Genomic DNA, 20,162 nt, shown 5'->3' with positions numbered 1-20,162 from the left:
TTTTGGTTTTTGTTTTTGGGTCACACCCAGCAGTGCTCAGGAGTTACTCCCAGTTCTATGCTCAGAAATCGCTCCTGGCAGGTTTGGGGGATGATATGGGATGCCGAGATTCGAACCACCATCCTTCTGCATGCAAGGCAAACGCCCTACCTCCATGCTATCTCTCCAGTTCGTATTTACATTCTTATGTCTGTGAAAATATTCTTCATGGCTGAGGTTATTGTTTGGAGTGAATCTGTGAAAACTGCTTTTAATTAACATCAAGAACAGGGGCTGAAACTCTTTGTTTTCTAAACTCATTGCTGGTCCTGAACTTTGTTATTTGAACTCAACGAAGTCAAACAGCACAGTTCTTGCTAGAAATCTGAGTCATGTGGATAACTTTGGCATAAGAAACAGATTTGATTTCTTTTTTCTTTTTGTCTTTTTTGGCCCATAGCTGGTGGTGGTCAGAACTAGTCCTGACTCTGCTCAAGAATCACTCCTGGGGCCGGAGCAGTGGCACAAGTCATAAGGCGTTTGCTTTGTGCGCGCTAGCCAAGGACGGACTATGGATCGATCCCCTGGCGCCCCATATGGTCCCCCAAAAGCCAGGAGCAATTTCTGAGCGTATAGCCAGGAGTCACCCCTGAGCATCACTGGTTGTGGCAAAAAACAAAAACAAAAACAAAAACAGAATCACTCTTGGTAAGGCTGGGAGGGACCCTGCCGGTGCTAGAGATCAAATCCAAGTCAGCTGTGTGCAAGGTAAGTTCCTTCCCTGCTGTGTTATTGCTCCAGTCCTTGATTTCCACTAGGTCCAAAGCTTGATACAACAGTGGAAAACATTCTATATTTGAAGTGATAGCACAGTGGGTAGGGTGTTTGTCTTGCATGTGGCTGACCTGGGTTCGATCGCTGGCATCCCATATGGTCCCCTGAGCCTGCCAGGAGTGATTTCTGAGCTCAGAGCCAGGAGTAACCCTTGAGTGCTGCCAGGTGTGGCCCAGAAACCATAAAACCAAACCAAAACAAACAAAAGATTCACTCCTGACAGGCTTGAGGTCTATATGAGATATCAGAAATTGAACCTGGGTTGGCCACATGCAAGACAAAATGCTTCCCCCACTGTGCATTGTAAAGCACAATATTTATCTGTGGTCACTATATTTATCTTAATTTTGTAATTATTTCTTACATAATTCCTTATAATTAATTTTCTTCCTTCCTTCCTTCCTCCCTCCCTCCCTCCCTTCCTTCCTTCCTCCCTTCCTCCCTCCCTCCCTTCCTCCCTTCCTCCCTTCCTCCCTCCCTTCCTTCCTTCCTCCCTTCCTCCCTCCCTCCCTCCCTCCCTTCCTTCCTCCCTCCCTCCCTCCCTCCCTCCCTCCCTCCCTCCCTCCCTCCCTCCCTCCCTTCCTCCCTTCCTTCCTTCCTTCCTTCCTTCCTTCCTTCCTTCCTTCCTTCCTTCCTTCCTTCCTTCCTTCCTTCCTTCCTTCCTTCCTTCCTTCCTTCCTTCCTTCCTTCCTTTTTGGTTTTTGGGTCACATCCGGCAGAGCTCAGGGGTTATTCCTGGCTCTACACTCAGAAATCGCTCCTGGCAGGCTCGGGGGACCATATGGGATGCTGGGATTCGAACCACCATACTTCTGCGTCTAAGGCAAATGCCTTACTGCTGTGCTATTTCTCCGGCCCCGTAATTAATTTTCTTAATTTTGGAGTTTCCAATTAGATCCTTAGAAACCTTGGTTCCTGTGTGTTGTTGATTCCACCTTTCACTTACATCCTTCTTACTTTGAACCAAAACACTGTTTTTGTATAAATATTACCTACACCCAAACCTTTCCCAGGTCCTGTAATGACCCAGATTTTTCTTTTGTTTGATGAGCCGCTGAAGTTACCCTAGTGTGCTCTGTCTTGCATCAACAAGTTAATAAATAAATCTAATTGTCTAACTGCAGTTATTTTCCCAGCGGTCTTTATCACACAGGGCTTTATTTTGTTTTTTGGAGTCACACCCAGCAGTGCTCTGGGCTTAATCCTGGCTCTATGCTTAGGGATCAAACTCCTAGCAGGGTTTAGGGGACCCTACATGGAGCTAGGGATCAAACACAGGTTAGCCATGTACTAGGAAACAGCCCTCCCTGCTGTACTATCTCTCTGAACTCGAGACTTGTGAATTCACTGTCTCCTGCCTGGCCAGGAGACTGGTATTACTCCCAGATCCTTGTGGTTTTGGGAATTAAATCCAGGATCTGACACATGTAAGACAAGGGCTGTACCACTGAGTAACATCCCTGCCCTGGTTGCCTCTCATTTCTTTTATAACTCTTAATTCTCTCTGACGTTGATAATTGCCTGACCCTTTCTTCTTTGACTTGGTTTTCTATATACGTATCATTAATTCAACCCCAAACTTTCTTTGCCTTTATTGTTTTTAATTTTATTATTATTATTTTGGTTTTTGGGGGCCACACCTGGTAACACTCAGAGGTTACTCCTGGCTATGAGCTCAGAAATTGCTCCTGACTTGGGGTCCATATGGGATGCCGGGGAATCAAACTGAGGTCCATCCTAGGTTAGCAAATGCCCTACTGCTTGTGCAACCACTCCAGCCCCCTTTTCTTTGCTTTTAGTTAGATATTTTTAGGAGGTTACACCTAGAAGCGCTCAGGGGTTACTCCTGGCTCTGAGCTCAGAAATGGCTCCTGGCAGGCTGGAGGGACCATATGGGATGCCGGGTAGACACCTTCTTAGACGCAGAAGTATGTCTACCTTCTGTCCCTGGTAGTACAGCGTCCAAGGCAGACACCCTACTGCTGTGCTATCTCTCCAGCCTAGTTAGAATATTTTTTGTTTGTTTTTGTTTTTGTTTATGGGTCACACCCGGCAGCGCTCGGGGATTACTTATGGCTCTTTGCTCAGAAATTGCTCCTGGCAAGTTCAGGGAACCATATGGGATGCTGGGATTCGAACCACTGTCCTTTTGCATGCAAGGCAAACACCTTACCTCTATGCTATCTCTCTGGCCCCCTAGTTAGAATTTTAAAAAATATGGGGTCGGGTGGTGGCGCTAAAGGTAAGGTGCCTGCCTTGCCTGCACTAGCCTTGGACGGACCTCGGTTCGATCCCCCGGTGTCCCATATGGTCCCCCAAGCCAGGAGCAACTTCTGAGCACATAGCCAGGAGCAACTCCTGAGCGTTACCGGGTGTGGCCCAAAAGCCAAAAAAAAAAAAAAAATGTTAGGGCCTGTGGTTTACAAAACACCTGTGACAAAAACACCATTCTAGCATCACACCTCTCAGCAGATGTCCATTTCCCTCCATCATTGTTTCTGTGCCACTCCAAGCACAATTTTGTAGACCAGTTTTTAGACACATTTTTTTTTGTTTTTGTGGGTTTTTTTTGTGGGGGGTCACACCCCGGAAAAATCAGAGTATTTCTAGATTTGTATCCAAGAATTACACCAATTGGTGCTCAGAAGACCAGATGAGATGCTGGTGTCAAACCTGGATTGGCTGAGGCCAGAGCTATAGCGCAGTTGTAGGACATTTGCCTTGCACGCGGCCGACCTGGGACTGACCTGGCATCCCATATGGTCCCCCACGCCTACCAGAAGCCTGCCAGGAGTAACCCCTGAGTGCTGTTAGATGTGGCCAAAAATGAAACAAAATAAAACAAAAAACACAATAGGGGCCAGAGAGATGGCATGGAGGTAAGGCGTTTGCTTTGCATGCAGAAGGACAGTGGTTTGAATTCCAGTATCTCATATGGTCCCTTGAGCCTGCCAGGAGTGATTTCTGAGCATAGAGCATAGGCTCAGGAGCCCCTGAGCCTGCCAGCTGTGACAAAAACAAACAAACAAAAAAAAACCCCACAAAAACCTGGATTAGTTACATGCGAGGCAAGCACTCTACTCTACTATCTCTCCAGAAACCCAGAAAACTCTTTTTCAGATAAGAATACACCTCACAGGGCTAGAGATACAGTCTAGAAAGTAGGGTGCTTGCCCTACACACAGCCTACTGGGGTTTGATCCCTAGCCCAGCATTCCATATAGTCCCCTAAACACCACCAGGAATAATTCCTGAATGTAAAGTCAGGAGTAACCCCTGAGTGCTGCCAGGTGTGACCCCCAAAACTTAAAAATATATATAATTCTCAATATCTTAAATATATCAAATAATTCCTATGTCCCCACTCTCTAATTCTTAATTCTGTCCTCAGAGATCATTCCTGTGAAGGGCTTGGTGGACTCTATGGAGTGCCTGGGATTTAACCTGGATCTGTTGTGGCAAGATAAGAGCCCTGGGACACCGCCTGGGGTTCTGAGAAGATAATACAGAAGATAAGATGCTTGCTTTGCTTATGGCTGACCCTGATCCCCAACACTGCAGATAGTTTCTTAGTTTCTTAAGTACCACCAGGAGTGATCTGAGTCAGAAGACCTGGTATAGCCCCTGAGTATCATGCAGGGTATGATTCAATTTCTCCCCCCATGCCAAGGAAAGACGCCTCCTGCAGCTCTTCTGACTGCAACCAGTCTGGATTGCATTGCCCCCATCTCAAGATCGTGTTCTAACTAAATCTCAAACTATCACTATTGTTTGCTTTCTATACTTTCTCTTGAACTCCCCAACACTCTCTTGAACTCCCCTACACCTGAGGAGGGACCGTGTATCTTGAAGTCATTATTTCACCAAACACTCAAGAAATGTGCGAATGCAAGAACGAAGAATAAATAAGTGGGGAGAGGGGGGTTATTGGTGGTGGGAATGTTGCACTAGTGAAGGGGGGTATTCTGTTTATGACTGAAAACCAATTACAATCATGCTTGTAATCATGGTGCTTATTTTATACATATTAAAAAAATAAACAATGTTTTCCTATACATAGATGTACATGGAATCTATTATGCTGAGTGAAATAAGTCGGAGAGAGACAGAAACAGAATAGTATCATTCATCTATGGATTTTAAGAAAAATAAAAACTTTTGTATCTTTTTTTTTTTTTGGTTTTTGGGTCACACCCAGCGGTGCTCAGGGGCTACTCCTGGCTGTCTGCTCAGAAATAGCTCCTGGCAGGCATGGGGGACCATATGGGACACCGGGATTTGAACCAACCACCTTTGGTCCTGGATAGGCTGCTTGCAAGGCAAACACCGCTGTGCTATCTCTCCGGGCCCAAAACTTTTGTAATAATTCTCAGAGAAAATAGAGATGAGGGCTGGAAGGCCCAGCTTATGATATGAAGCTCACCACAAAGAGTGGTGAGTAAGTTAGAGAAATAACTACACTGACAACTAACATAACAATGTGAATGAGTGAAGGAAGTAGAAAGCTTGTCTCAAATACAGGCGGGAAGGGAAGGAGGGAGATTTAGGGCATTGGTGATGAGAATGTTGCACTGGTGAAGGTAGGTGTTCTTTATATGACTGAAACCCAACTACAATCATGTTTGTAATCAAGGTGTTTAAATAAAGATATAGGGACCAGAGAGATAGCATGGAGGTAAGGCATTTGCCTTGCATGCAAAAGGACGGTGGTTCGAATTCCGGCATCCCATAGGGTCCCCTGATCAGGCCTGCCAGGAGCGATTTTTGAGCATGGAGCCAGGAGTAACCCCTGAGCGCTGCCAGGTGTGATCCAAAAACCAAAAATAAATAAATAAATAATAAATAAATAAATAAATAAATAAAGATATAAAAAATAAACAATGAGATTGGGGGGGGGTCACACCCAGCAGCGCTCAGGGGTTACTCCTGGCTCTATGCTCAGAAATCACTACTGGCAGGTACAGGGGACCCTATGGGATGCCAGGATTTGAACCCATGACCTTCTGCATGAAAGGCAAATGCCTTACCTCCATGCTATCTCTCCAGCCCAACAATGAGCTTATTAACATGCCTGATTAAAAAAGAATAATAAAAAAAAGAATAAATAAGTGAAAAGACAATGGCAGTTAGTTGAAGGCAAGAAAACTGAGTAGAGGAGGATTGTGCCATGGTTGCAAACTTTAAGGGAGTCTTCAGATGTTTTTACAAGCCCCCAGCCCAGCTCGTAACGGGGGAGTCCTCTGGGAGAGAAGTAGCCTAATCCCTCCTGGCAGGCACTGTGGAACCAGATGGGATGCCGGGATTCGAACCATCATCCTTCTGCATGCAAGGCATGCGCCCTACCACTGTGCTATCTCTCCGGCCCCTCCCAGGTTGCCATAGGATGAGCAGAGAGCTAGGGGAGAGACCTAGGCAAGATTCTCTGGAAGTCCTTTCACCGTGACTACAACTCCCAGAATGGTCCGCGGAGCGCGGGCCCGGGCGCATGCGCCAGCGAGGACTTCCGGTTCCGGCTTCCGGCCTCTCCGGGAAGGGAAGGTGCGGTACTATCAGGTAGGGCCTGCGAGAGTGGGCCTGGCCGGGGAGCGCAGGGAGGGCGAGAGCGGAAGGAATAGTGTGGGAGCTCGACGAGCTGCAGAGGAGCGTGGAAGGGATCTCAGACCTCTATTTTTGGGGGGGGGGGGTCACACCCGGCAGCGCTCAGGGGTTCCTTCTGGATCTGCATTCAAATCATTCCTGGCAGGCTTGGGGGACCATATGGGATGGCGGGATTTGAACCACCGTCCTTTTGCATGCAAGGCAAATGCCTTACTCCATGCCATCTCTCCAGCCCCATCAGATCTCGATTTCTCCTCCTTCTGCAGTGGCCATGACGAAGTTGACACAGTGGCTCTGGGGACTCCTGCTCCTGGGCTCTGCCTGGGCGGCCCTGACCCTGGGCGCCCTGGATCTGAAGCTGTCCTCGGCGTGCAGGGAGGTGCTGTGGCCGCTGCCCGCCTACCTGCTGGTGTCCGCCGGCTGCTATGCCCTGGGCACCGTCGGCTACCGCGTGGCCACTTTCCACGACTGCGAGGACGCCGCCCGCGAGCTGCAGAGCCAGATCCACGAAGCGAGAGTCGATTTGGCCCGCAGGGGGCTGCGCTTCTGACCCTCCTGATTCATTCCCGCTCGCTCACCCCACGCCCCATTAAAGAGCATGTTTATTTTCCTAACTTTTGTTTAGCACGGGGAATTGGTATTCTGGGGCCCACCAGACTAGATGAGGCTGTCTCAAGCCGTTCTGCAGCCTGCCATGCCCCTTCCTTTTTTGCAAAACTTCAAAGGAAGCAAAGGGGGGCCCTTGAGTTCTCAAGATGTGTCGTGCCGTGGCATTCTCCTGGTCTGGCTCGCTTCTTTAAGTGGTATTTCATGAAATCTCACTCCTGGCAGGGATGGAGAGATCATATAGGATGCCAGGGAGTAAACCTGATTGGGTTGGCCGCATGCAAGGCAAGCACCCTACTTGTTGTGCTATCACTGGAGCCCCTTGACTAGTTTTTATGAGCCAGCTCTACTAACCCAATAAGGGAGTCAAACCGTGCACTTCTATTCTTCACCAAACCAGACAGGTTGAAAATCACTCGATTGTATGTGATGGCTAACCTTTTTGAGCCCGAGTGCCCAAATTGTAGTACAAAACCAAAGAATATCCTCAAAAGTGCCAGCACATCAACCTTAATAACAAGATTTTAGTATCTAAAAAGCATATCTTCATTGCGGACCTTCCCGCGTGCCACCGCTGGAACGCGTGCTATAGGTTCGCCATCGTGGGATAAGAAATGACCAGGATGGAATCCAAGTCCTAGTCACACAAGGCATTCACTGGACCCTGAGCCACATCTCCAGCCTAAGATAAGGGCTAGAGCCACAGTCCAGCCTTGCATGTGACTGAACCGGGTCCCATCCCAGCATTCCATATGGTCTGAACCCACCAGGAGTATTTCCTGAGCATCATAGGTGTGGCCCAAAAACCAAACAAAAAAATCATGCAAGATAGTCAGATTTAAGAGGCAGGGATAGGGAACAGTTTATTTTAAGGCACATTCTAAATATTTCTCCCTAACTTCCCAAATTGAAAAATATCATTTCAAAAAAAAATATATAAAAGTGATCCATTTCCCAGGTCCCATTCTTCTAAATGAATCTGTCTTTGGTTCCTCAATTCTCTGAGACAGCTTTGTGTTCTGCGGCAGGATTAAATGGTTCGAACAAGCATTCTCTTTGGCATTAAGGTGTCTAGTGGGCACATGAACTGCATCAGGATTGCAAGAGCTCGTAGCTCCTGTCTCTGTCCTGTGGGTACTTCCAAAAGAGCCAGAGGCGAAGAAGGCTGGTGAGAATTCCTGGAAAGTTGGGCACCTGAAATCATGAGGATTTGTAAGAAAAGGAGCAAAGCTCTCAACCCTTGCATGACTGTGTCCCCTCCCCTCATCCCTCTTCAGCTCACTGTAATGTAGGGGTCCTGGAAATGGAGCCCATAGTAGGTCCAGGAGGCAGAAGAGAGGAGGGAAGCAATAGTGAGTGGCCAAGAAAGGCCTTGTGTGGACTTAGTGTGAATGATCTTGGCCTGTGGAAAGATGAAGGACAGATGCATAGTGAAACACTTACCTTCGGCTGGAGAGAGAACTCAGGGGCACATGTATGTGGTACCAAAGACTGGTCTTGGGACTTCTTTGGTTCAGGTTTAATCCCCAACACCATACAGTATGCCAACCCTTGCCAGAAATAACCCTGAGTACTAAACAAGGAATAATCCTCCCCCCAACTTAAAAAACAAAACAAAACTGCTGCTGTGTCTAATGACCTTTCTTGTTTGGGGGCCACATCTGGCTATGCTTGGTGGTTACTCCTGGCTGTGCTCTCAGGAATCACTCCTGGCAGGCTTGGGGAGACCATATGGAAGTCTAGAGCTTGAACCTGGGTCGATCTCTACCCTAACCCCTGTATTATCCTTCTAGCCCCCCCTTTTTTTAGTTCTTAAGTAATTATTTTTGGGGGGCCACATCCAGCGATGCTCAAGGCTTACTCCCACCTCTGCTTAGGGTCACTGGTAGGTGCTGGGGATGGAACCAGGGTCAGTGTATACAAAGCCAGCACCTTGCCCACTGCACTATCTCTGTTTTGTTTTTTTGGGTCACACCCGGCAGTGCTCAGGGGTTACTCCTGGTTCTATGCTCAGAAATCGCTCCTGGCAGGCTCGGGACCATACGGGATACCGGGATTCATACGGGATACCGGGATTCGAACCACCGACCTTCTGCATGCCTTACCTCCATGCTATCTCTCCGGCCCCCATTATCTCTTTAGTTCAATCAAAAGAAAGCTCAAACATCTTTGCCAATCATCTGTTACCCAACCTTTCCCTATCTCCCATTCACTGGCTTTCACTTTCCAAGGCCTGAATCTTAACTTCTTTAGGAGAAGCTAAGGTCTCTGACTAAGGGAATCATGACCCTTCTTTCTTGTTTTAAATTTTGAGACACACCAGAAGTGCTGAGGGGTTACTCCTGGAAGGCCCAGGGGACCATATGGGATGTTGGGGGTCAACCCATGTCCGCAGAGTAATGCAAATGCCCTACCCGCTGTGATATGGCTCTGGCCCCTTATGACCCTTCTTATCTCTCCTATCTCCCTGAACACTCACCAATCCAGCCATTGGTGAGAGGTACATGAAGATGGTACAGACACAGCAGAAGAGGCCCAGCTGCTGCAGCTGCTCTTCCTCAGGCACTAGCAGCCAAAAGTAGCTGAAAGCCAGGAGCGAGAAGCCCAGCAGGGTTACAGTCTGAAGGAGTACAGTGCGCTGCAAGGGGGGGGGGGAGAGTGATCTTCTAGAAAAACCTTCCCAACAGCCTGCTGAAATGTCTGCTGCAAACAATCCAGCCCCTTTTCTTTCAGTCTTTGGGCCACACACCACAGAGCTAGGGATCATTCCTGAGACCTGCTTGCATGCAAGACCGCTGTCTCCTCTCTTTCCAGCTTGTCCTGCCCTTTTTCTAACCCTTGTCTAAGACTCCAGGATCACACTTCTTTTTTTTTTTTTTTTTTTTTTTTTTGGGGGGGGTCACACCCGGCAGCTCTCAGGGGTTACTCCTGGCTCTATGCTGAGAAATCACTTCTGGCAGGCTCAGGGGACTGTATGGGATGCCGGGATTTGAACCACCGACCTTCTGGATGCAAGGCAAAAGCCTTACCTCCATGCTATTTTTTTTTTTTTTTTTGGGCCACACCTGGCGGTGCCCAGGGGTTACTCCTGGCTGTCTGCTCAGAAATAGCTCCTGGCAGGCACGGGGGACCACATGGGACACGGGACTCGAACCAACCACCTTTGGTCCTGGATCGGCTGCCTGCAAGGCAAACGCCGCTGTGCTATCTCTCTGGACCCGGATCACACTTCTTAACCTCTTCCCCTCAGCCCCTTGGGCTCACATCTGCTCCTCCAACAAGAAGGAGGCTTCCCAGATTGGAAAGGGTATTGGTTGTGATCTGGGTAACACAGAAGGGGAGACGGGTCGGTGCTTGTGCTAAGTGAATGAGAAGCAGAGCAAAGCATTTGGGGCTCAGCCACTGGCCCTGGCTGAATCAGGCAAGAAGCCCTTTCCCCCTGCGAGCAGCCTTGACAAGGGGCATGTGTCAGGAGGGTTCCATCTGGAATGCCTGCCAGGCCTTCCAGGAAAAGAAGCAGTGCCATTCTGCTGATCTTCTAGGAAGCAGGTCTGCAGTGCCAGCAGGGCAGGGCAAGGTGTGCCACGCAGAAGGGGGTGCAGGGAGGGTGGGCATCTACCTTCCGGGGGCAGAAGTGCAGATACATCAGGACGTAGAGGGTCTGCAGGGCAGTGCCCACGGCGTTCACCACGATCACCGTCCAGTCTCCCTTCAGGGCCCCGTAGCTCAGCCAGCTCAGGGTGCTGCGGAGGTGGAGGGGTGGCAATGGCTGAGGGGGGAAGGGGTTGAGTGTGGAAAGGAAAGGGGGTGCCTCTTCATCACCCCTCATCATGCCCACTCCTCTTGGGGGGGCAGCTCTCACTTGATGTCCGTGGTGAGAAAGGGCAGGAATTGCACATGCTCCACGCTCCGTGTCTTCCATATGTGCCTGAAGTCCGAGCTGCAAGGGCAACCCCCACCGAACCCCCCCAAAAAGCAGGGGTGATTTCAGGGAGACTCCTGGAGTGGCAATCCCTCTCTGCCTGTCATCTGTGGTCTTCCCGGATCCTCCCTCAGCCCAGATCAAGAGACTAACCTCGTCCTTGAACCCTGATCCCTCTGACCCCCTTCCCACACTAGGGGTGTGTGTGTGGGGGACCCCAGATTCAGGATGCAAGCCCAGGCTGAGGCCCAGTCACCCATCCTGTCTCTCACTCGGCTTCCCAGGCTTCTTGGTCCTGCCCCAGCCCAGCCCAGCCCAGCCCCGCGGCGCTCTCACAGGCCCGAGGAGAACATGCAGAGGGTGAAGAACACGCAAGCTCCTGCAAGGAGCGAGTCGCCCACGCCGCCGCCCGCCTCCATCCCGCCCCGGTGGGATTCCCGCACAGCGCGCGCCGTGCCAGCCAGCCTGCCAGCCACATCCGGGACCTGCGACCCGAGGCCACGCCCACCACAGAATACGCTCCCGTTGTTGATTACGCCCCCATGTAACCACGCCTCCCGGAAGTGAAGCCGGAAGTCGGCCAGTCCGAGAACGACGAACCGGATCTCAGGTTCCCGCCCCTGCCTGCGCCTGGCTGGGGGATCCTATGGGACGTCGGGGATCGAATCCAGGGCCATCCTAGGTTAGCGCGTGCAAGGCGAACGCCCTACGGCTTGTGCCACCGCTCCTCCGGTCCCCCTCACTGGCAGCTTCTAATGTTCTTGGCTTACTTCTTACCTCTCCCTCCACTCACTACCAGTCCTCTAGCCTGTCCGCCATTCAGTCACCCCCCATGATCTTGCTAGGCCACCTCCAAGTGGAATTCAGAATACAGACCCCCATAACGGAGAAATAGGGCTCTAAGTTGGAGTGTTGTAGCCAAAACCCATGAATTTTGCCTGCAGTTCTGAGGTCGGTTGTCTGCTGCACATGTACTCCTGAGCACTGTTTGGAAATGACAGGAGCACTGAGCTGGGCGTAGCAGTTACCATTGTTTTTTTTCCAAACCAAAGAAAAAAAAAGGCAGCGAATCTAGTTTATTAGTGGACTCAGCTCATGCTTTATTTATTTTGCATGTTGTCAGCCCAGGGGTTTATCCACCATCTAGAGTGAACCCCCCAGTATGGGATTCTGCATACCCTTCAACCTGTGGCTCCTAAAATGAAAAAAAAAAAAATAAGCTGCTTTTTTTTCTTTTCCCATTTTTTGGGCCACACCAAGTGGTGCTCAGGGATCATTCCTGAAGGACTCCAGACCATATGACGATGGCGAACCTATGGCGAAGGCTTGCAGCTGGCACGCAGGAAGGTCCGCAATTCATAAATTTATAAAATTTATAAAGTTTTTATATACTAAAATCTTGCTATTAAAGTTTAATTGACATGCTGGCACTTTGAGGAAATTCTTTGGTTTTGTGCGGCAGTTTGGGCGCTTGGGCTCAAAAAGGTTAGCCATCACTGCCATGAGATGCCCAGGTCTGTAGCATGCAAAGCAATACCTTATCTGCTGTATTACGGTTCAGGCTCCAAAACAAACAAGTTGCTTCCCAGCCAGAGTTGCTTCACATCTGAATCTTAGCTGCTCAGAATTTGAAAGGTTTTTTCCCCCTTCTGAACTTCCCAGGTTCTCCCCTAAATAACAGGGATTTCCAGGAACCACCAAATCTTTGGAAGGAGTTCCTGTCACCCTTCAATTACAGGCCAACTCACCCTCGAGTGTAATCTGCCAGAATCAGTCCTCTATCACCAAGTACATATCACTGCCCCCCCTTCAGTCCTGCTGCTGGGAATGTTCCCTCCTTCCTCCCACACGTCTGTTGGTGGGGCTATGGGGCGGATGCATGCCTCAGCTGGCGTTCCCCCAGCCCTGACTCACCCGTGAGTACCTGAACGGAATGGTATGCCAAGCCCCAGCGCCCAGAGGGTGGGAGTGGGACTGAGACTGGAGAGGAAGTGCTTTTAAAGTGGGTTACAGGCTAGAAGGTGTAGTGGGAAGAAAACACCCCAAGCCTTTCTTTTAGTCCTTTTTCTTTGGTTTGGGGAGGGCACACCTGGCTCTGCTCAGGGATCACTTCTGTTGGGGCTCTGAGAACTTTGTAGTGCCAAGGATATAACTGAGATGGGCTGGATGCCAGCCAAAGCTTTCCTCTGCTGTTTCCTATCTCATGCCCCCATCCCCAGCCTCTAAGAGAGCTGAGAACACGTGTTCTTTGGAGAAAGGCAAAATATCACACACTGCAAGGGACTCTGTGGTCCTAAATGAGGGTGCAGAGGCAGATGACACACATCCAAAAACAAATGGCTTTATTTCAGGTGAGGAACTACCACCGTTCCTTGTATAAAAAAAAAAAATCCAGTTGTAGAAATCAACACAGACATACACAGAGCGAATTTATATACAGATCCTGTACTGTGGGCCCTGCCCTTGCAACTACATTCTGAGAACAGGCTACCACGGCCTTCCCGCTAGCACAGCTCGGGGAAAGGCTTGCAGTGCGCGCCCCTACAAACCTCCCCGTGGTTGCCCCACCAACCAAAATCTTGGGGGAGATGCGGGGTCAGCTCAAGCTTTGCCTCTCTCTCTTGTACCAAGTTTCCAAGCTGCCGCTGCTTTTCCTTCAGTCAGTTCACACGCGCATCCTGGCCAAGCTCAGAGTCCACCTTGCGTGTGTCCAGGCTGTTCCAGCTGGGTTCCCCTGATGCCCTGTGTGGGAGTCCCAGCAAACTTGTTTTTCTTTGGCATAAAGGCAGGAATGGCAAAAAAAAAAAAAAAAAGGCCCTTCTTCCACGACTCTGTCCCACTTAGGTGGAAGGAGGGGTGTCGGCACCATCAGGCTTGCTGGCCTCCTTTGGGTTAAAACCCTGAACACTGACCCGTTCTGAGCTTGTGCATGTGGGTTCCAGAACTGGGGCTTTGTTTGGGATCAGCAGGGACAGGGGAGGAGGGCCTGCCCCTGCAACCTCCGCCCAGTTCCACTCCTAAGGCCGGATGTGGCGCCATCTTCATGGGGCCTGTAGCAGCAAGAACGGCAATAGCAGAACCGCCCAGGCCAGTGGGAAGAGGCGAGGAGCAGCGCTGTGACCGATGCTGTGTAGTACCTGCACTGTGGGGTCATCTGCAGAGACAAGAAAGCAAAGGAATCTAGGGTGAAGAGTCCACTAGTGACACTGACCCCCCCAAACCCCCAAGCCCACCTCCTCGCCTGCCCTCTTCCAGCAGACCTGCTGCTCAGCTGTCTTACCTGACAAACTCTTGTCCTGTGGGTTGGCATGGGCTTGAGGGTTGTGAGCTGAAAGAGAAGAGAGAGTGGTAAGGTCTAGACTGGGAGCGGAGGGCTGGGTGGAGACTTCCTCAACTACACCAGACCACCAGACCACCAGACCACCAGACCAGGCCTAGCAGAGATGGGGGAAGGAGATTACAAGGACCCCAACACTCACCGATTTTTCCATTGATGGTCACCTTCAACCTTAAGCACTGGTCTTCTTGTTGATGAATGGGTTTGGCTGCAAGACAGAGCCACAGGTTATTAATCAGGAAGCTTGTAATCAAAGCGCAAATGTCACTAGGCCTGCTTCCTTTTGCCTAATTTCTGCCTGAACGCCCCTGCTTTAGACAAACACATCAGTAGGAGTAAACAGGCTACAGTGGTGGGAGGAAAGAGGCACTTTTCCAGCCCCACATTCCACCCTTCACTCCAGACCTGTATGTAGCGGGTGGATCCCTTTACTGTGTCCTCTCCTCCCTGAGCTTTTTTTTTATTCTGGGTTTGAGGCCCACACCCAGTGGTGCTCAGGCATCACTCCTGGCAGGGCTTGAGGAAGTCCATGTGGAGTAATGGCTTGGCTTTGTCAAGGCGAGAACCCTACTTTCCTGCTGTCCTCTCTGGACCTGAACCACTTAATTATTATTTTTTTAATTTCTGGTGTTGGGGCTTGAACACCAGCCTCTGAACCTCATTCCAGGACCTCTCTAGGCCATTTTACTTTTGGGACACACCCAGTGGCATTCGGGGTTACTCCTGGCTCTGTGCTCCGAAATCGCTCCTGACAGGCTTGGGGGACTATATGGGATGTCCAGAACTAAACCTGGGCCTGTCCTGGATCCGCTGTGTGCAAGGCAAACACCCTACCACCGTGCTCTCTCTCCGGTTCCACCATTTTACTTTTTTATTTATTTATTTTGGTTTTTGGGCCACACCCAGTAGCACTCAGGGTTACTCCTGGCTCTGTGCTCAGAAATCGGTTCTGGCAGGCACGGGGGATCATATGGGGTGCCGGGATTCGAACAACCATCCATCCTGGATTGGCTGCGTGCAAGGCAAACGCCCTATTGCTGTGCTATATCTGTTTGGCCCCTTATTTTTTAGAGATTGACCGGACTTTCCCCAGGCAAAGCCTGTGCTTACCACTCCTCTGTCTAGTCTACAGAAATGTATCTTAGTACCTGCCCAATCTGGGGACTGGAATGATAGTACAGTGGAATGGCTACCTGCTTTGCAAGAAGCTGACCTGATCCATAGCATCTGTTATGCTTCCCTTAGCATCACCTCCAGGAGTAATTCTGAGCATTGCTGGGCAGGGCCCAAAAACCAAACCAAAACAAACTCCCACCCACACACTCATGCCCTCAAGATAATGATCCCCAGTGATCTGAAGCTTTCTGGACCTGTCCTGCCCATCCCATGTTCACTGTTGTCCCTTACTCCAGTAGAGAAAGATATAATAAGTTTCCTTTGCTCGGTCTCTGGTCCCCTCTCTACCTGTTGTAAACTGAGGATCACCTTCCCAGTGCCCAAGTACACTTCTGATCTACCATGTTATACAGTTAACATGGTGTTCCTTTCTTTCTTCCTAGAGGACAGCGAACCTGTCATGATTTTTTTTGGGTGTGTGTGTGTGTGTGAGATTTTGTTGCCACACCCAATAATGCTCAGGGGTTGCTTCCAGTTAAATATTTGGGGGTTAACCCTGAGCATGAGAAACCATGTGGTATTGGGGTTGGAACCCAGGCCTCCTGTGCTCAGCCCAGTAAGCCTCTCTCCCGCATGCTTTGTGCCCGGAATTGTGATGTGATGCCACTGTGATGGGAAGGCAAGACCGAGAGGCCACTGCCTAACCCACACAGTCTGAGTATAAGGGTGCCAACTATAACCAATGGAACTCACAGATATAGTAGTAACTGTGTCCTTCTTTAAACTCCTTGCCCAAGGTGAAGGGGGTGAAACGCTGGAACTTCTCAGACAGCTTCTCAGGGCCATGCCGGGCATTGGGATGGTTGCACAGCCAGCGGACCTGGTCCTTAGACTGAGGTTGGCACATCTCATACTGCTCCTGCTCCACCAAGTACAGTGTGTAGCGTTCCATGTCTGCCTCTGCCACCCTGTCATCCTCATAGTGTGGGCAGATGATGTCTAGGTAGTCGTTGAGGTGCACACGCACTGTATAGTCGTTCCGGAACCTAGGGTGGGGGACAGAGGGCAGGTGTGATGCTGAGAAGCCAGACCAGGACCTGATCCATGCTGTGATGCTTCATACCAAACCCTGAGCCCTGAGAGGTTCACCCCAAACCTCAACCTCCCACATATAACTTCCCTCAAGCTTCTATTGATCTCCCACCACCACCAAACACCCCACCTCTGTCCCTCATTAGTGCTCAAAAGACCACCGGGCATTCTGGCTCTGCGCTCAGGGATCACTATTGATGGGGCATGGAGAATTCTGTGTGGTAGCAGGGATGGAAACTTGGGTTGGCTGAGTTCAAAGCTTTAATCCCAGATATTTTATCCAAGGCTGGGCTTCCAGATATTTCCTTAGCTCAGAGATCATTCTACCCAAAAAGATTTCCCTTAAGTCTTTTCTTCCAGCAGCTTGTCTAAAGGCCATTTAAAAGCTCTCAGCCTGAGATCTCTTTGCTGGCTCTAGGTCAGGGTCCAGGGAGTTCTGACTCATTTGTTCAGGTGCTAGTGCTGCTCCAGCCACACTTCCTTCACTCTCCGGCCTTCTCTCCAAGCCCTTTTCTTGGAAGTGAAAATTCACATCCAGAAGGGCAATTCTTTCTGTCCCCTCAAGCCTTCTCTACCGACTGCTCCCATGTATGCTGGGGGTCCTTGTACCGTTTTTTTTGAGAGCACCCCCCAAAATTAGTTCTGCCACTTTATGTTGCAACCCCCCATGGCAACATTTTGTGGATGGGTACGTTGGGAAATGGGAAATGTGTATGTGTGTGAGAGAGAGAGAAGAGAGATAGAGAGATGAGATGCTCAGGGATCACTCCTGGGGGGCTTGAGGGTTTCTTGGTGGTGCTGGGGACAAATCCAACTGGTAGGAAACTGGTTTACAACTTGTTTTCCTCCCAAACAAAGACATTCCCCTCCTATCTACCTTCTTCTTCTACAAGTCAAAGACCCACCTGGAGGGAACTAGCTCAGATAAGCCTTTTGTTTACCACTCTCCTCCCTCCACCAAGGCAGTTGTGGATTGAAGGTTTTAATAAAGGACTGCAGATTTGGCGGGCAGCTCCCCCCAAGGGGGAGAAAGCTCCCCAAACCTTGAGCATTGTCACCCTCCTCATCTCAATCCGGTTTATTTTGCACAGTGACCCTGCACCAGTCCTGTTCTCCCAGGGCTTGGGGTGTTGGAGACTCACAGTACAAGGAAAGGGCCTTCTCTCTCTTCTGTCCCTGGCACAAACCCCAGCCCCCCTCCCAAACTGCGGGGTCCACCGCCCCTCAGGCCCCCTACAGCTGCATATACCTGGCTCCAGTGTGGGTGGGGTCCTGCTGAGGGTAAGGTGTGTCTCCCCACCTCCCTTCTCCAAACTGGTCAGCTTCTCTGAATTCCCCCAAGCCCTGCCAGTAGACTCAGCAAATTGGCTGCCAACTTGCTTCCAAGTGAGGCCCTGGGCATGGGTGGCGGGGGAGGGACAGGAGCTGGGCCAACAGGGCTGCGAGGTGGGCACCCCACTGCCCAGTCAGCAGGCGCCCTGAAAGGCCTGGGCCAGCTCAGCTTACCACAGCCCCTCCCCCCTGTCAAGGGGGGGGGGGTTGAGAGCCGAGAGAGAAGCAGAGAGAGGCTTTTAAAATTCCTCTCTGGAGAGATAAACATAGAAGCCATTTCAGAACAGGTATTTCAGCTCAGGGCCTGGCGTCTCTCCACTCCTGAGGAGGCCACTGACTCACTCTCCTCCTCTGCTGCCGCCCAGCACCCATGGGAACCTGTGAAATTGTACATGGTGGCTCTGGATAGCCCCTCGGACCTCAAGCAAAAAGGCCCCTGTGCCCACTTGTGTGTATGTGGGCACAGCCTTGGCCAAGGGAGCTTGGGCACCTGCCCGTCCAGCATGGGGGAGCCAAATGCTTGGCACACGCTGGGCACCGCCCTCCTCCTCCCTCCCTCGCCATGCTGACCCCTGCCTGGGGCTGGAGATACCAGAACCGATTCCCACTGCCCTGAGTCACTCCTGCTGCTGGCCTCACACCACCCAGTTCACCGCCACCTCATCTCTGTCCCGGAGCCTGGCTCCACTCTGGGGCTGCTTTCGTTGGGCCTAGGTTATGTAGTGTGTACTACAAGGGGTGGGCACACCCAGGCCCAGCCTCCTGGAGTGTAATCTGCTCCCCTGACTCGGCTCTCCCGTCTGGGAAAGGGAGGTTGGTGGGGGCAAGGAAGAGGCTCCTTCCTGAATGAGAGGAAACCTGGGAGCTTGGGAACGGAAAAGGCCAGGGTCACCCCCTCCCTGCTCCAGGCTTCCTGTCCCTCCCCCTCCCAGCCAACACCTGGCATGGGCATAAACAAGGACTTTGCTCTCTCTCTCTCACACACACACACAAGATGGGGTTCAGGAAGCAAAGAACTGGGAGCAAGGAGCAAGAGGGGTAGCTTTGCCGCCCTGCCCTGGCAGCTGATGCACAGGAGGAGGGCATTGCCCTGGGGGTGGGCAACAGGCTCTATCTTCCATCTGAGGAAGCACTCAGCAGACAGGGCTGCTGCAGGGTCAGAGGGCGCTGCACCCCATATTCTCAAGTGGCTCTTGAGGCTGGGTGCTTGGTGCAGAGTGGCTGGGCCTTGTGAGGCCTGGCTTGACCTCAAGTTGTGCCCCCTCCCCACTCTGCACTTCCCTGCCCCCTCCTCTCCCGTTTCCTCGCATATATTGTTCCTGTAACTTCAGCAAACTCCAGAACACAAAAGGTCCCCACGTAGTTTCTTCCTCCGGTGCCATTTGCTCAGAGCCCTAAACCTTTACGCAGGAGAAATTAACTCCTTCCTGCAAGCTTCCGTTTAACTCCTCATTCCTCTTCCACCGCTTCAGCTACGAGCTGGACTTCGTCAACTGGCCATCCCCTCGGCCTAAATAAAGCCCCACCCCCCCAGTGCTCCTGGGAAGGCCACAAAAAGACTTGCAGGTGTCAGTGACCAAAAAAGGGGGTCGCCGCTACTACCCAGCTACCTGTCAAGAGTGGGCAAATGCCCAAAGACAGACCGAGGCGGCTAGAGACACTTTCCTGAAGCAAAGGCCCAGCCCAGGAGCGCTGAGGATGTGATCCCGGCTGCTGCAGCGGGCTGACTCGGGGTGCACTGCCTCCCAAAGTGGGGTGAACTGCGGAGCAGAAGTTTTACAGTGCAAGCACACCCAGCTGGACTCCTCCGGGCGTTGGGGTGATGTCCCGTCTTGGGGGATCATACCCTGGCCCGCTCTGATCCCCAAAGCTCGGCTCACGACAGTGCAGACAATCGGGAGGCGCCGGTCCCCGCCGGGCTCCGGGCCCTTGCGCCCTGAGATTGGAGGCTTACTTGGGGTTCGAGCTGTTCCAGAAGACGGTATGACGGTCCGCAGCGGCCAGACTGCAGCACAGACCCAGGAGAGGGGCCCAGAGGAGCTCCATCACGCGGGACCGGGCCGGGTCGGGCCGGGGGAACGCGGGGCTCCTGGGGGTCGGGCTTCCCGCGGGCTCTCCAAGACGCGCCACCAGCTCCGCGCGCACCGCACAGCTCTGGCCGCTCCGCCCCGCGACTCCGCCTTTTGGGCCGGCGCCGCCCGCCACCCGGCCCGGCCCGCCCCGGCCCCGCCTCGCCCGGCAAGCGGCGGCCCCGGGGCTTGGGGGGCTGGGGCGGTGGAGGAGGGGCGCGCTGGTCGGGGTGGAGGAAGGCGGGCAAGGGCTGGCGCGCAACTTTGTGCCCCGTGC

At 51.5% G+C, this 20,162-nt stretch overlaps 3 protein-coding genes across 5 annotated transcripts; 1 reads left to right on the top strand and 2 right to left on the bottom strand.

Annotated features, from left to right (window-relative positions):
* Positions 1 to 6,335: 6,335 nt before the first annotated feature.
* On the top strand, positions 6,336 to 7,025 carry DPM3 (dolichyl-phosphate mannosyltransferase subunit 3, regulatory). The gene is made up of 2 exons (XM_049782373.1): positions 6,336 to 6,366; positions 6,678 to 7,025. Exon 2 carries the CDS (start codon positions 6,683 to 6,685, stop codon positions 6,959 to 6,961), a length of 279 nt encoding a protein of 92 aa, XP_049638330.1. The 5' UTR covers positions 6,336 to 6,366; positions 6,678 to 6,682; the 3' UTR covers positions 6,962 to 7,025.
* Positions 7,026 to 8,055: 1,030 nt separating this feature from the next.
* On the bottom strand, positions 8,056 to 11,387 carry SLC50A1 (solute carrier family 50 member 1). 3 transcript variants are annotated; one of them, XM_049782330.1, is made up of 6 exons: positions 11,276 to 11,387; positions 10,880 to 10,957; positions 10,637 to 10,760; positions 9,497 to 9,655; positions 8,300 to 8,419; positions 8,056 to 8,211 (listed from the first exon to the last, which is right to left on the bottom strand). In XM_049782330.1, the coding sequence occupies exons 1-6, from the start codon at positions 11,356 to 11,358 to the stop codon at positions 8,110 to 8,112; spliced, it is 666 nt and encodes a 221-aa protein (XP_049638287.1). In that variant the 5' UTR covers positions 11,359 to 11,387; the 3' UTR covers positions 8,056 to 8,109. The 3 variants fall into 3 exon arrangements, with proteins under 3 accessions (XP_049638287.1, XP_049638288.1, XP_049638286.1); XM_049782331.1 differs by having other exon boundaries at positions 10,637 to 10,786; positions 11,276 to 11,373; XM_049782329.1 differs by lacking the exon at positions 11,276 to 11,387 and having other exon boundaries at positions 10,637 to 10,786; positions 10,880 to 11,123.
* Positions 11,388 to 13,264: 1,877 nt separating this feature from the next.
* EFNA1 (ephrin A1) lies at positions 13,265 to 19,951 on the bottom strand. The gene is made up of 5 exons (XM_049782344.1): positions 19,771 to 19,951; positions 16,146 to 16,438; positions 14,419 to 14,484; positions 14,220 to 14,267; positions 13,265 to 14,093 (listed from the first exon to the last, which is right to left on the bottom strand). Exons 1-5 carry the CDS (start codon positions 19,860 to 19,862, stop codon positions 13,981 to 13,983), a joined length of 612 nt encoding a protein of 203 aa, XP_049638301.1. The 5' UTR covers positions 19,863 to 19,951; the 3' UTR covers positions 13,265 to 13,980.
* Positions 19,952 to 20,162: the final 211 nt, after the last annotated feature.

This window comes from Suncus etruscus, chromosome 10 (genome assembly GCF_024139225.1).
Source record: "Suncus etruscus isolate mSunEtr1 chromosome 10, mSunEtr1.pri.cur, whole genome shotgun sequence".
Classification (NCBI taxonomy): Eukaryota; Metazoa; Chordata; class Mammalia; order Eulipotyphla; family Soricidae; genus Suncus; species Suncus etruscus.
This window is presented reverse-complemented; position numbering and strand designations above follow the sequence as displayed.